This window comes from Myotis myotis, unplaced genomic scaffold, assembly GCF_014108235.1.
Source record: "Myotis myotis isolate mMyoMyo1 unplaced genomic scaffold, mMyoMyo1.p scaffold_m19_p_11, whole genome shotgun sequence".
Classification (NCBI taxonomy): Eukaryota; Metazoa; Chordata; class Mammalia; order Chiroptera; family Vespertilionidae; genus Myotis; species Myotis myotis.
This window is the reverse complement of record NW_023416315.1, coordinates 17,849,342-17,865,350: the sequence shown is the minus strand read 5'-3', so window position 1 is coordinate 17,865,350 and position 16,009 is coordinate 17,849,342. Positions and strand designations below refer to the sequence as shown.

The 16,009-nt window shown below is 36.7% G+C and overlaps 1 protein-coding gene across 3 annotated transcripts in view; it reads right to left on the bottom strand.

Moving 5' to 3' along the window:
- Positions 1-1,575: 1,575 nt before the first annotated feature.
- Positions 1,576-16,009, bottom strand: part of GNAI1 (G protein subunit alpha i1) — an 80,611-nt gene continuing 66,177 nt past the window's right edge. For all 3 annotated transcript variants that reach the window (XM_036327677.1, XM_036327678.1, XM_036327679.1), the window contains 4 exons: positions 15,545-15,673; positions 11,236-11,365; positions 9,996-10,149; positions 1,576-3,625 (listed from right to left, as the gene is read on the bottom strand). In XM_036327677.1, the coding sequence (XP_036183570.1) occupies positions 3,435-3,625; positions 9,996-10,149; positions 11,236-11,365; positions 15,545-15,673 (604 nt within the window). In that variant the 3' untranslated portion in view covers positions 1,576-3,434. The remainder of the gene's footprint in view (positions 3,626-9,995; positions 10,150-11,235; positions 11,366-15,544; positions 15,674-16,009) is intronic.

The following is a 16,009-nucleotide window of genomic DNA, read 5'->3' as shown; positions in this document are numbered from 1 at the left end:
TGATCTCCAAAAAACTTTACTAAAATCCTACTGATGGCCAGAAGTCTTTCTGGTAACATAAACAGGCAACCCATATTTTGTAGGTTATATGTATTTTACTATATTCTTATAAGAAAGTGAATAAAATGTTATTAAGGAAATTATAAAGGAGAGAAAATACAGTTACAGTATTTATTGAACAAAAAATCCATGTATTTAATAGACACATGTAGCTCAAACCCATTGCTTAAAGGTTAACTGTAATCTGAAAAAGTAGTATGGTTCAGGTAAGTTGGGAAGGTGGGAATGGGGATAAACTTATATTTTCTGGGATTAAGGTAGCATTCTTTGGAGTTCTCTGACAGACGTGAAGTCACAAGTCATAGGTTTGAGACTGGATCTGATCCTGCTCCAGTTAATTATCCCCTCTGAGCCTTTTTTGATGTATCTCACAGTTACTGTTGGTTTTCAGGGAGAACATATGCATTTTAGTCAGGACTTTTCAGCAAGAGATTGGACCTAAATAATGACATCAAGCATAAAAGGAGTTTTATAGACCTGTACTGAAATTAAGGCAATTTTTAGAAGCCAGAATAGCTTTAGGAGCCTTAGGAATGGGAATGTGGACTAATATTGGTTCTGTGTGAGTCATTTGCCCAGTGGCAATGGTGTAGAACTGGTGAGGCCTGAGCCAATGGCTAGGAAGATGAGAACTGTGATTGGCAACCTTACCAAAACCATGCAGTTCCCCAAAGGGCAGACGGAAGGACAGATACCAGTGGAATCTAAAGAAGGTATCACAAGCAAAAGTGCTAATAAACGCAAACAATAACATTAATAGCCATGAATGGACACTTCCCCATGTTCTGGGCATTGTGTTAAGCCTATCTCAGGTAGTACTATGTAGGGCGTCTGAAGAAAAGCCCAGGCTATGCACAAAGCACTACTAGGATATAGTGTGGGAGAGGGGTGGGGGTGTAGGCTCCGACGATGAAGAGCCTTGAATGGAGGCTAAGTTAGATTTGATTTTGACAAGTTAGGGCCAGTGCAGAAGATACACAGCCACAGTTCCGTAATAGGATAACTTGGATTAGAGAAGGGAGAAATGAGAGATGAGGAATTTCATTAAGAAGCCATTTCAAGTGAAAGCTAAGCATGGATCTGAACTCAGTAGGTGGTCATGTGGATGGAAAGAAAAAACAAAACAAAAAACCCACTTGTGAGGCAGTGGAAAAGAACTGTAAGAAGTGATGGCTGAATAGATGTGGATTTGAGAGCTAATAAGAGCTCCTAAAGCTAAAATGAATGATGGTACCGAGTAGTTACAATGGCAAAGTAAGGGGGTGAGAACTGGTTTAAAGGGAGAATTTGATTTTGTGCATACTGAGTTGGAGTAGGCAATAAATTCCCAGAAGGAGGTATCAGGCAGTCAATTCCAAATGTGATACCATGTCTTATGAGAAAACTTGGGGCGGGGAAAAGTCAATCTTCTGGGATAGATGAGATGATAAAAAGCTGGCAAAGATGAAGAAGAAATGAACATACTATCAACTGATACTTAAATCCTAATGCAAAAACATGTGTTTGGTCAACAGATTTATAAAATTTTAAAAATTTAAATTTATTAGGATTTATTAATAACAGTTACACAGAATAAAATTCAGAAATTCATCAACTATGATCACCAATATGTGCTTCTTTGTAGCTTTTTAAACTATTTGTCATGATTCAAATTTATTCATTATAGTTGAGATTCATACAGAGCTTCACAATATGGATACTACAGGTCTCCCATCAGTAAAATAAATGAAAACATATCTTTCATGAAAGGCACATAAAGAATCTAAACTAACACACTTAAGGAATTTTGATAATTTTGAATTTCTTTACGTTACAAAGAAGAAAAACAAATCCCCAAGATGAAACAGATATAAATGCAATTTGTGGTTACCCACCCTCACACACACATATTTCAACAAATATACTTCAACAAAATGACAGCACATAACTAAACTTAGAAACTACTTACCCACAAAGCTTACTGAAAGGGTAACTCTTTCAAGATGAGTGAAAAAGACAACTAGGGTGGGGAATGCTGTTCATTTTGCTGAAGCAAGGTCACAAGATACATCATGAGTTAGCCAAAGAAAAACGACTATTGACATTCAACACCTAGCTGATATGTAACACTTATCTGAACAGACATACAATCACTGACTTTATTAAATACTGTTACTCATTTTCTAAGTGTAATTGCCTGTTTCATTCTCAGAAATAATAGTACAATTTAAAAAATAATATAGACTCAAGCAAGTAGAGGAAATTTGAATAATCTAAGGGAAAAAAGTAATTTTAGTAAATTTTGATAATTAAACGTGAAACTAGTTACATATATGAATTAAAAGCTTGCATTATACCAGCAGCAGAATAAAGATCTTTCTTGTTATCTTCCAAACAAGGAGCTATCAATATATGCTAGGTACAAGGGATTTCCCAAAGGAAATACTAGTACACAAATGAATGTCGCAAAATTCATTATGCTGATATATTTTTAACCCAAAAATGCTCTCACCATCCACCTAAACTTAGTTATAAATAAAAAGGTAATTATTTAAAGTGTATAAAAATTAATTTGGCATCATCTTTAAGGCAATGCCTGAATGTCATCCAAATATTAAAATTCAAAGTGAAAACCAACTGAATAAAAATCAAGTACTTATAAGTCTAAGATAGTAAAATATGCAATTTTAGTTCTTCAAACCAAATCTAATGTAGAATAAGATCAGCATGCAATCTTAAAAGAAAAAAATAAAATGCGTACAATGTTTAAATAATTAATCCAAAGGAAGGTATATTCATCCTCTTTAAGAACATTTCAATAAAGCATTAAATTTAAAGAACAAATCATGTTATTAAAATAGTTTGTGCAATGTTTATACACATGACATTTTTAGGATTACAAGATAATGAAGATAAGGGCTGCAATGTTTCCTAATATTAATTGATATACTTAAAATTTACAGGGCATGAACATAAATAAAGCTGTTTAAAACTGGTGAATGTAGCAATAGTCTGGCACTGAGTACAAAGTACTTAATATTTCTGTTAGTTCCAAAGCGATCACACTAGAATTGTAAGTGGCGACTCTTAAACCTAAAAGTAATGTGGAAAACTGAAATTATAAATACATGTATACATACATTTGCATATTTACACTTACACAGAAATCATCAATACACTAGAGCCCAGCTTTAACACCGCCCTTAGGTTCACAATGCGGGACCACCTTTCACATTTTTACTTAGGTTAAAAAACAAAACGGAACAACTTTGGTCAGGTCCGGATGTGTTTGCCGTATACTACATTCTGTGTTGCTGCAAGACTCTAGTCTAGAGAGATCCACATATAAGTACTCATTTGGTTTGAGAATGCATTTTAACCATTCACGGCCAAACTTAGAAGAGACCACAATCTTTTAAATTATTTTTTATGATGACATCTGTTACGGCATCAAAAACAAACTGCACATTCTTAGTATCTGTGGCACATGTGAAGTGGGTGTATATTTCCTTTGTGTCCTTTCTCTTATTGAGGTCTTCAAACTGACATTGAATGTATGCAGCTGCCTCTTCGTATGTGTTCGAGCCTGAGGTGGGAAAGGACAAAACATAGGGGAAAAGTTAAAATGTGTACACAGCTAAGAAAAATGGACCTTAAATACTGAAATCAGTTTCGTACATTTAAAACAGTTCGGCTCCATAACTGTATTTTTTCCTTATAGAATAAGAGAAACTATTTCTGCTAAATGAAAAATACCCCATGTTAACTACCTTTTAATGGCTATGTTACCCTTTAAGAAAAACCCCGAAACAAAAAGCATTCCACATGATTCTCGTTCCTCTGTCAATCTCCAAATACCAGATCCCTCCTTTTTCTTATACTCTATAAATCCCAACACAGAACCACTTAGTTTCATGACGGTGGCATGTATGTCAGTTAAAGCCTAGTGGCTGATCAAGAAATGCTGGCTGAATGCTGATCAATATTTTTATTCCCTTTCCTTATTAAAAAATTGTACAAGGGTCTACAATGTGGTTTACAACTATCAGGTTAAAAAAAGGGAATGACACACTCCACCTTTCAGTAACTGACTGACTAAAGGCTTGTGAGTACAAACACGCCAGAAATTGTTTGGCAGTATCTAAAGATAGTCACATGCATACTTTATTGTGACCCAATAATTCAGTTTCTAGATGTGCCCTTGACATAATTATATACATATGTTCACAAGAAAACATATAAAGACTCTTAATAGCAGAACTTCTAGTTTAAGAAACAACCCAGCTAATTCTGGTATATTCATAAAACAAGTTGCCATACAGTAATGAGAAATGAGAATGAAAGTACTATTGCTACCCACAATAACATGGATGCATTTCATAAACATACTATTGATCAAGTAAGCCAGATACAAAAAGACTATATACTATATGATTCAACTGATGTTTAGAAAACAAAGAAGGTTGATACTTATCAAAATTAATCAATGAGGGTAAGTCATAATAATGGTTACTCTGTGTGTGAGGGGGATGGGGGGGTTGGGAGGAGCATGATGGGGCTTCTGGGACCTGGAAATATTCTACCCCTTGACCTGAGTGGTAAAACATCAGTATTTCCACTTTTAAAAATTCAATGCAGAGAGGACCCAAGATGGCGGCATAAGGTAAACACCTTAGGTGCTGCCTCTCACAACCACATCAAAACTACAACTAAAAGACAAAATGGCTATCATCCAGAATCACGAGAAAGCTGGCTGAGTGGAAGTTCTACAACTAGAAGGAACAAAAAAAGGGCATTGGGTAGGAGGTGTGGAGGCATGGAAGAGTGGAGGTACAGAGGCACACGAAACGGGCTGGCAACTAGGTGTGCTGTTTTGTTTTTTTTCAATGGGAAGGGAGATACAAGCTCCCGACTGCTCTGAACTCTGGTTTCTGACGAGACTCTGGGGACCCAGACTCCTCCGGGGAGAAACTGGACTGTCTGGCATTGGGTCGGAAAGCGAGGGTGGCTTTCTCAAAGAGGTGCTCGCAGGGATCATTGTTACTGTGTGCGGGCACGGGACTTGGAGACAGCTGACTGGCAGCAATGACTGTTTGCTATGCCCTGGTGATTCCCTGGGACCCCGCCCCACCCAATTTACAACCCCACCCAAGCTGTGCGCAGCGGCTTTTGCATATGAATGGCCTGTCCTTTTGCAGCCTAACCTAACAAACTGCAACTGGGTCAGAGAGCTCCAAAACTTCCAAACCCCAAACAAAGAGGAGAAATCTGCTGATCTCGCTGTACCTCCTGCTGGGTGGCCTCAGGCAGTGGCTGACTTTGCAACTCCTTGGAGATCCAGGAGCCAGTGTACCCAGTGGTCAGTGTGAGACGATATCAGATTTCAGTTCCTCACATCCATAAGTGTCATGCTCAAGAGGCAGACTCAGTGAGCACCAAAGCCCCACTGAAGCAAGTCCTACCCCATAAGAGGTCTCCAGCACAGCAGTTCTTCCATTATAGACACAGCAGGCCCTCACAGCCAATTGGCCTGGAGGTCAACTCCTCCCAGTGATACCAACAACTAGCAAGGCTTAACTACAAGACTGTGCACAAAGCCCACAAAGGGGTGCACCAAGAGTGTCCACCTGAGGTGACTGGGGAGGCTGAGCCACTGGGCCCTAAAGGACACCTAGCACACAAGGCCAATCTATCAACACAGGGAAGCAGCCAAAATGCGGAGACAAAGAAACAGGTCACAAATGACAGAAATGGAGGAAAGTAAACTATTGGATATAGAGTTCAAAACCACAGTTATAAGGTTACTCAAGAATCTTCTAGAAACCTCTGAGGAACTTAGTGAGACCTCCGAGGAACTTAGTGAGACCTTCAAGGATCTTAATGAGAATGCCAAAATAATGGAAAAGGACCAGTCAAAAATTAAGCATACACTGTCTGAAATAAAGAATAATATACAGAAATTCAACAGTACACTAGAGGATCCCAAGAATCAAATCAAAGATTTGAAATACAAGGAAGCAAAAAATACCCAACCGGAAAAGCAAAAAGAAAAAAGAATCCAAAAATATGAAGATAGTGTAAGGAGCCTCTGGGACAACTTCAAATGTACCAACATCCGAATTATGGGGGTGCCAGAAGAAGAGAGAGAGCAAAATCTTGAAAACCTATTTGAAGAAATAATGACAGAAAACTTCCCCTACCTGGTGAAAGAAATAGACTTACAAGTCCAGAAAGCACAGAGAACCCCAAACAAGAGGAATCCAAAGAGGACCACACCAAGACACATCATAATTAAAATGCCAAGGGCAAAAGACAAAGAGAGAATCTTAAAAGCAGCAAGAGAAAAACAGTTACCTACAAGGGAGTACCCATATGACTGTCAGCTGATTTCTCAACAGAAACTATGCAGGCCAGAAGAAAGTGGCAAGAAATATTCAAAGTGATGACAAGCAAGAACCTACAACCAAGATTACCCAGCAAAGCTATCATTTAGAATTGAAGGTCAGATAAAGAGCTTCACAGACAAGAAAAAGCTAAAGGAGTTCATCACCGCCAAACCAGTATTATATGAAATGCTTAAGGGTATTCTTTAAGAAGAGGAAGAAGAAGAAAAAGGTAAAAATAAAAATTATGAACAACAAAGTGACAACAAATATATATCTATCAACAAGTGAATCTAAAAATCAAGTCAATAAAAAATCTGATGAACAGAATAAACTGATGAATATAATAGAATCAGGGGCACAGAAAGGGAGTGGACTGACAATTCTTGGGGGGAGGGGTGTGGGAAGAGACTGGACAAAAATCGAACACCTATGGACGACGACAATGAGGGAAGGGGTAAGGGCATGGGGTGGGGTGGGAACCGGGTGGAGGGGGGCTATGGGGGAAAAAAAGAGTAACATCTGTAATAATCTGAATAAAGGTTTATTTATTTATTTATTTTTTTAAATATATTTTATTGATTTTTTACAGAGAGGAAAGGAAGAGAGATAGAGAGCCAGAAACATCGATGAGAGAGAAACATCGATCAGCTGCTTCCCGCACATCTCCCACTGGGGATGTGCCTGCAACCCAGGTACATGCCCTTGACTGGAATCGAACCCGGGACCCTTCAGTCCGCAGGGCGACGCTCTATCCACTGAGCCAAACCGGTTTTGGCAATAAAGGTTTATTTTAAAAAAATACCATGCACTTCACATTAAGTGTTGAGTATTTGTCTATGTATATGTTTTTACATGTACGTAGTTAATACTTCAATCAAATACTCATTTGAAAATAATTATTAAATTCTCTCTCTTGCAGTAATAACATTATCTGCCTGGCTTTCAAGGTCCTTAGTTACCCAGCCTGCCCTCTCCCACATTTAAGGTTCACGTCATGGCATGAGAACGCAATATACAAACACCACCTGTGTTACTGCAGCTTTCACTGAGTGCCTAGCTCAATTTCCTGTATATATTCTGGGTAGCTAGTTATATTACTCAATCTGATATTAGGTCTTAAGAAAAGAATGCAAGTATGGGGGTAGGGGAGAATGTGTTAGTTATTTTCTAACATGTGATAGAAGTGTCCTAAACGAAGCTAAGTATAGATGATAACCTGGTTCAAGAATGGAGAATTAGACCCTAGCTGGTTTGGCGCAGTGGATAGAGTGTTGGCCTGCAGGTGGAAGAGTTCCAGGTTCAATTCCAGTCACAGGCATGTACCTCAGTTGCAGGCTCCTCCCCAGCCTGGGTCCTGGTTGGGATGAGTGCAGGAGGCAACCAATTGATGCTCCTCTCACATCGATATTTCTCTCTGTCTTTCCCTCTCTCTTAAAATCAATGGAAGAAAATATCCTCAGGTGAGGATTAAAAAAAAAAAGAATGAAGAATTGGGAGGTTTATAATTCAAAGGGAGATAGAAATTTGAGAAAAACAAAATACACCGAGTTAAGTTTGAGTTTCAGGTGCGAAAAAACAAGAACGTGCTCAACAAGTAGTTGGAAATGCAAGCCCAAGGCTCTAAAGAGAAATTACAGTTGACAACAGAATTTCACCTGAGAATAAATATGACCATGAAAGGATGGAGTACTAAAGGATTATAGGATGGTAGCTAGAATGTGATGAATTGCCAACATATAGATAAAAAGCAGAGGGGAAGATAGAAGCAGATGGAGATAGACATGAACTGAACAGTTGGAGGCTACATAGGGTTCTTCTATAAAAAGCAATAGCCACAGGAAGTAAGAGTTGAGGCTGAAGCATGAGGCACCCGAGTCAATAATTAGGGCATGCTGTGAAGACTAAATTATATTAACCCTAGGAATGTTCAGAAATTCTGAGATTAGGGATTCTTATTAATTTGACAACCTAAGGGAAATTCTTGTACACACTGTATACCTGGCAAAGAAAGAGCTAACAAGTGTATTTCTTGTTTCTCTGAAATCCCTGTAGGCATGTGATTTCTATCTATGCATTTGGCTACTCTGGTAATAATAGTACAACATGGCTACTTCACAATAGAAAATGACAAAAAATAATCTAAAAAACAGATGAAAGTAAGGGCAAAACTAAGCCACCTTGATTCTGGATAACTTCAATCTTAGAATTAGTACTATAAATAATTTTATTCCTAATAAACACTAAAAGTGTTTTTGTTATAAGGTGACTTAGGATACTATGACTTTCAAAAAGAAAACGAAAGTTTTAAAATAATGAAATGTGTGAAATTATTTTGAATTGAAGTATAACTTTGCAGTATACAAAAAAGAGCTATAATAATTAGTGTGCTTATATGTATTGAAACACCCCCTGTCCCCGACCCCTGGTTCCAATGAGAATTTAATTAATGTTAGTCTGGTGGTTAATGATGCTATAGACTTAGGTCTAGATTTGGACTCGGTTACTTTATTTAAGTCCTGGAAAGTAAGAGTACTGATACCACGGGGTTGTTTTAACATCACCTGTGAAAAGGCAGTGAGTACTTACCATACGATTTCGTCACTACAAGACCAACTAAAGTTTTGTTTATAATCAAACAAATTCTTGAGCCTTATTTTTAAACAGAAAGAATAAAGTGAAGGTAACTTGTATAAATTAGCTAACTTAACCAAACTCTTCAGAAAATTTAGATTTAGAGATCCTATAAACCAGTGATAGTCAAACTGTTTTTAAGGCACAGAATTCTCTTTATTAAAATAAAATACTATTCAGATGAAAGGTAAGTTATTCTGCTTTAATGAGAAATAGTGTGTGTGTGTGGGGGGATCTGTATTGTATTTCCCTTCCTTGCACCCACCTTCAATAGCAGGAATCCAGTTCCCAAAATCAAACTAAACCATAACCAATGCTTTAGCCCACTTCTGATTGTAAAGACGGGGACTGAGACCCAGCTACGTTAACTGCTTTGTTCAAGATCAAAGAGCTAATTAAGGAAAAGCCAGGACTGTCTCTCAGTCGCCTTTTCTCACTGCAGATCATTTTCTTTCATAGTAAAAGCAAAATGCCATTAATTACCTCATTACCAAAGTCTGGGACTGCGTATGAAACCTTCCCTGACTCCTGTGTGTTAACTCACAAATTCCTCCTTCATTTTTACCCCTCACATTTTTTGCTAATGTTCGTGGTAGCATGCTGCACCGCTATTGTTTGTCTATCATATATCTATCTTTGAGATGAGACAGGAAGCAAGACATGTCAACTAGATGAAGAAATCATACTATAAATTTATGAAGAATTGAAGTCATCACAAAAAATTATTTAATAGCTTTTCCATAAAATTAATATGTTAGTTTCAATAATCTAATCCACATCCCAAAAAACTACTTGTGCTTGAATGTAGTATGATAAGTAATTTCTTTTAAAGGCAAGCATTACTAAGCCAAGGGATTAAATCAACAACTGAAATCTTGTCGTAGGGGAACTTTCACTTGGATATATGACTTGACAAGTTATTCACAGAAAGTAAAATACCTGCATATTCTGGGTAGCATATGGTGAGAGGGCTCTTTTTGATTTTTTCTTCAAAGAGATCCTTCTTGTTTAGAAAAAGTATGATGGATGTTTCTGTAAACCATTTGTTGTTACATATGGAATCGAACAACTTCATGCTTTCATGCATTCGATTCTATAGTAAAAGGATGCAATCAGTTTGTCATAATGGCAAGAATTCTGAGAAATACTACTTTTAAAAAATAACAGATATTGTAACAAAATAGAACTTAGCTGTAAAATAGATAACATACTCCAAAAATATATTTCTGGCATTTAAGGACCAGCACCCTTTGATGTGGGGCGAGATGAGTATCTACATCAGTCATTAATTACTTCTGCATTCAACAATACTCGCTGCATACCTACTATCTGTGCCTGGGAACGCCCTGCCGCGGGACCTTGCTATCTAGGAATGGCAAGTGCAAACATTTGAAAAGATCTCATAATTACACAGTTAACTGAAGTTTCCATTAAGAGATAAGTAAAGTCTTTTAAAGATTAGTAAATTAAACTGAATAAGCTGAACCACAATTAGCCCAACACCCTGACTATAAGGTATGCCAGGGGAAGGAAACCTCATTCCTGCAGTTTCAAAAAGGGCACGGATGTGTTTTACAGTGCGGTGGAAAAGAGGGAAAGGCACGTATGAGGTGCAGTGCGCCTACTGCACTATAACTGCATACACCAGATTTTAAAAAATAGAAACCTGACATTTCTATCTTCTTTTTTCCAGTTTGTACTAAACTTAGAACTCTTTCGTTTAAAATTAAGTTTCTACTTGAGTTGATACTTAAAAATATTTTCCCTAGATTAACAATATACTGAAATCCACCTGAAAATTACACGGTAGTGCAAAATATAACATGGATCAAAGATGACTGAGCTAGAACTGGCAGAAGTAATAAGTTAAGGAAAATAAGCCTTGACTATTATGAAACAAAGTTGATTTTCATTCAGTGTGTAAATACTGCCAGAGAGAGGAAATGCAGTTAAGCACGGAGGGTTCAGGCAAGATGAACTCTGTCTTTTCCTTTTTCTCATGGCCCATCTGTGCTTCTTTATTATAGTTCTCATTTAGGATGGAAACAGAAAAGTTAGAGAAAATAACCCAAACTCTCAAATAATTCAGACATTCACAAGAATTTTTCTTAGAAAAATTCCTGCCAACATCTTCAGCTTTTCCTGTTTCATGCTCCATCTTTACAGTGGTTGTACTTGCCATTTCTTCGTCTTCAGCTAGAACCAGGTCGTAGTCGCTCAGCGCCACGCAGAAAATGATGGCGGTCACTCCTTCGAAGCAGTGAATCCATTTCTTCCGCTCAGACCTCTGTCCTCCCACATCAAACATTCTGGAAGAGGAAAGCAATAAGTGAGACATCACATTAAGTACCCAAAAGCTCCGAGTTCTACGGTATCAACAAAAGCTGCAGGGAGAACGTGGGATTGGAAGAAAGGAGGAAAGGACTGTATGGGAGGAAAAGAATGTCAGAAATGAGAAAAAGTCTGATTTTTTAAAATTTTTGAGTAAAGAGAAACGAAACAACTCAAAATAACTTCAAAAACAACACATTTAACATACAAGAACACGTAGAACAGAACATTAAAACAAATGCATATGAATGGGCTGCACTATTTGTAAACACTAAAAATTCACATGAAGCAACGAGGAAATGCAGAGAGAACAGAATATATTCAATTTGCCAAAGTCACAAAAGATTAGAGGCAGGGGACACCGTCCCCTCCTCCCACCACAAAATGCTGTTTTCTCTCAGAGGCAATAAGCAGAACTTTGACGTGGAGAAACCATTCCAGGTAAGAAAAAGCTGAGCAAGCAAGTCATATTTAGAGCGGGGCCAACAGGTTGCCTCAATTAAAAAGTAAAAAATGGGATAAAAGAAAAGGTGAGGCCGAAACCGGTTTGGCTCAGTGGATAGAGCGTCGGCCTGCGGACTGAAAGGTCCCAGGTTTGATTCTGGTCAAGGGCATGTACCTGGGTTGCGGGCACATCCCCAGTAGGAGGTGTGCAGGAGGCAGCTGATCGATGTTTCTCTCTCATCGATGTTTCTAATTCTCTATCTCTCTCCCTTCCTCTCTGTAAAAAAATCAATAAAATATATTTAAAAAAAGAAAAAAAGAAAAAAGAAAAGGTGAGATGCAATCTGTGATAAACGGTGGCCCTAATGAATAGTCCTAAAACTTAGAGTGAAAAAAAATACACAATTTTTACATATTATATGGCAGTACAGGGTAGCAACATAATTAAATAGTATAAAGACAATGATTCTTTCCTCTTTTCCTTGTAAGAGTTTATTAAGCAAAAGTTGAAATGCACATAGGGTATGTTATGCAACATAGCAATGACCACTTATATAATGGAAACACTATGCAAAATGGTACATTTCTAAAGCCTCCATTTATCTAGATGGTGAACTAATTAAAATAGTCCCTATTTAAATCTCAGGCAGCAAAAAGGATTTTCCCTGCAGAGCAGTATTGGCCTATAAACCAAATCTGAGTACATCAACCAGTCTTGTTTCTTTTATCATCATTTAAGGGGCCTGCATTCTATTGGTTTAGCTAATAAATTGTTGAGTTCAAGAATACTATATAAAAATTATTCTATGATAAATGAAAATGAGTAAGATACAAAAAGGACAGCTGGTAATAAAGATCAAACAAGAACAAAATAAAATTAATTAAAATGATTATACATTTGTTAAATTTCCAAGAAACACAATCTGAAAAGAACTTTACCAAAAAGTTAATATATTTTTAAAAACTTCTCTGATCAAATGTCACATATTTCCTGACCACTCAGTACATAATAACAACCACTTATGTAATGGAAACACTATGCAAAATGGTACATTTTCACTATAGTAATTATCATCCCCTGAATATTAAATATTTATATCACCTCCCCTAACAATGTAATTTTGTTTCTTTTAATCACTTTATATCCCCTACATTGAACACAGATAAGTACTTACTTGTTGAATAAATAAGTGAACTGTGTCTACAGAATATTTTTAAACACTTTCAAATAATAATAGACTAGCTTTACCATGTTAAAGATCCAGATCTTCCAGTTATGCTCTGGGGATGTTCAATAAAAAAAAGCTGTAACCTGATAATTAGGACATCTGACAAGAAATATCTTCAGTTTTTTTAAAGTCGAAGTGAATGAGGGTCACTCAGATGCTGGTCATAAACAAAGATCCTTTACTCTAAGCCAGTGCTTCGCAAACTTGAGTGCCCAGAATCGCCAGGTGGATGAAGTCACTGCTGCTGACCCCAGGACCCTGCTTTGAAAGCCACTTGCCTAATTCTCAAGCCAAGGAGAAAAATGACTAAGAACTGATACCGTAAACAACAGGATTGTGCAGGGAGCATTAGTCATTGTTTCACACATACATTAGAATTACCTTCAAATTCTAAACTTCTATTTTTAAAAAATGTATAAAGATGTATAATATGGTCTTCATGTGAAAAGATGAGGCCTCTGACAAGCATCAAATAGGGATGGAATCTGAGTTTTCTTCGGGGTGATTTTAGGAGATGGGGGGAGGGAAGGATCCTGGAGATCCTGAGATGTGCCCGCTGGCCTCCCCTCAGACTCATCTGATAGCATTATGGCCGAGACTGACGGTGCAGAGCTAGTGGACCATACATGGACAGCAACCCTATAAATATGACTGCACTCCAAAACCTATTACACATTCGTATTACTATAAAAAATAAATAGAAATTTGTCATATTATGATGATTTTATAATAGAAGGGATGCTTTAATTCTATATTTAGCAAAAATATAGTAAAATAAACCTGTTGATTCTTTAAAGCAAGCAATCCATGTGTGCCTGCCTAATCACAGAGGTGTGGTAAGATAAATTCTTAAAGAATAATGTCTTATTGCTTCATTTTGAATATAATTCCAATTGTACCACAACATAAGTGAAATTTAAATTTTACAACAGCAGTTAACATCAGACAATGGATTACAACACAAACACACTCAAGAGTTCCCCACACATACCCAGGGCCAGGTATCGAGCCTGCAACCGAGGTATGTGCCGTTGACTGGAATGAAACTTGAGACCCTTCAATCTGTAGGCTGACACTCTATTCACTGAGCCAAACTGGCCAGGGCAGATGCCCTAGATTTTATAAAAACAAACCTTAAAGCCTCATTCTAACAGTGAACTTCCTTATAATTAAAATTACTTCATAATTTTAAGGTAACTATGATAATAGTTCTCAGATATATTAGATTATTTAAAATAATATTTTAATATTCTTGAGTTTGGCCATTTAATATTCTAGAAGTAGTAAGAAGACCAAAAGAAGGCAAATGATTTCAATAAAAGATAATGAGAGCAACAATCTCCACTGACAGCTTAAAAATATGGAAACAGAAAAAAGAAGTTAAAAGCAGATGTCAAACCGTACCATGTGTTAAAGCACCAAGTTACATGATCAGATAAACTAATTAGGATCTGTATCTCTGTTTAGGAAGCAGGGTAATGTTTGTTTTTTTGGAGGGAAGTTGCTATGGAGAGTTGAAATTAAATTTCAGTTTTCTGGAAAACTCAGTTATGTGAACCACCGAATGTGGGATAAATCAGTGACAAATGACAATAACAAATGTATTTAAAACACTGAAGGAGGGACTCAAAGGTATAGCTGCACATATTTAACTGCTTCCACAGCTGCCAACTGTCAGCTTCTTCTGGAGGTGAGCTTATGTTTGTCTGTTTATTTATCTTTGACTTGGAACCCTTTAATAAGATGCTTTCAGAAATTCTGCTTTATCGTCATTACTGTTTCAGATTATTACAGTCACCTGAGGCAAAGTGCAGCAGTTTTTGGCATATTTTGAAAACTGTTACTGGGAAAAGAAAAACATAATTCTGTAAATCTGAATGCAATGTTTACCTGAACTTCCCTGAGCCTGTTTCATTATAAAATGAGAAAACTGGACAAAAAGAATTCCAAAATCCCTCCATTTCTAAAAGCCACTGCAATTCAGTGCTTCCCTGCTCAGACCTCAGTAAGTTAATCATCAGGACACTCTAAATTAAAAACATTTTTCATCATTTCCGTTTGCATGAATAAAAATGTTCATGAAAAACTGTAAAAAGGTACTCTTCTTTTGTAGTATTTCCACAAACATATATCCTACCAATAAAACTCTGCCTCTTCCTACCTAAAACTGGATGGCAGAACTTTCTCAAAATATACAGTATTAGAGAGTATCTTCTATTCAGAAATAAGCACCAAAACTATTTTTATTTAAATCCCCGTGGAAAATATAGGCAAAAGGACAGCTAGTTGTTCTCAAACATATAAATATTCCTAAGAATGTTTCTTGCCCTCTTTCACCCAAATGTTCTTTTGTCCATTAACTGAGAAAATTTTTTATAATTTCCGACTCTAAATTTTTAAAAACTTTTATAATTATACCTTTTTTTCCCTGAACAATGGGTTTTATCTCTTAATTTATAAAGTAGATGCTTTGAAGCTACTCACTTAAAGTGAAGATCTTTGAAAGTAAAATGGGTTTCAACAATTCCTGTAGTTTTCACTCGAGTTCTGAGGACATCTTGTTGAGTTGGAATGTAATTTGGCTGTGCTATTCTGTCCAAGTCATTCAAGTAGCTGAAAACAAACAATAAAACAACATGCGAATAGTTAATATGGCCAATAAAGATGTTTAAGTTTCTATCGCACACAACTCCCACTAAAATCAAGGTGTTTATATTTTCCAGCCACAAAACTCTTCTACCATTTTTTAAATGTTATATACCTTGTTTCTGAAGGACAGTATTTAGTAATTCTTGTTGAGAAAGAAACAGACTAATAATAACTTCTTAAAAATCACCCAGAATAACTGCACACCGTGTGTTTGTTTCTTAAAATTCTTTATTTCACTTTTTTTTTTTTTTTTTGAGGCAGCACTGTTTATGTTCCAGACATTATCCTTTTGTTGAGATT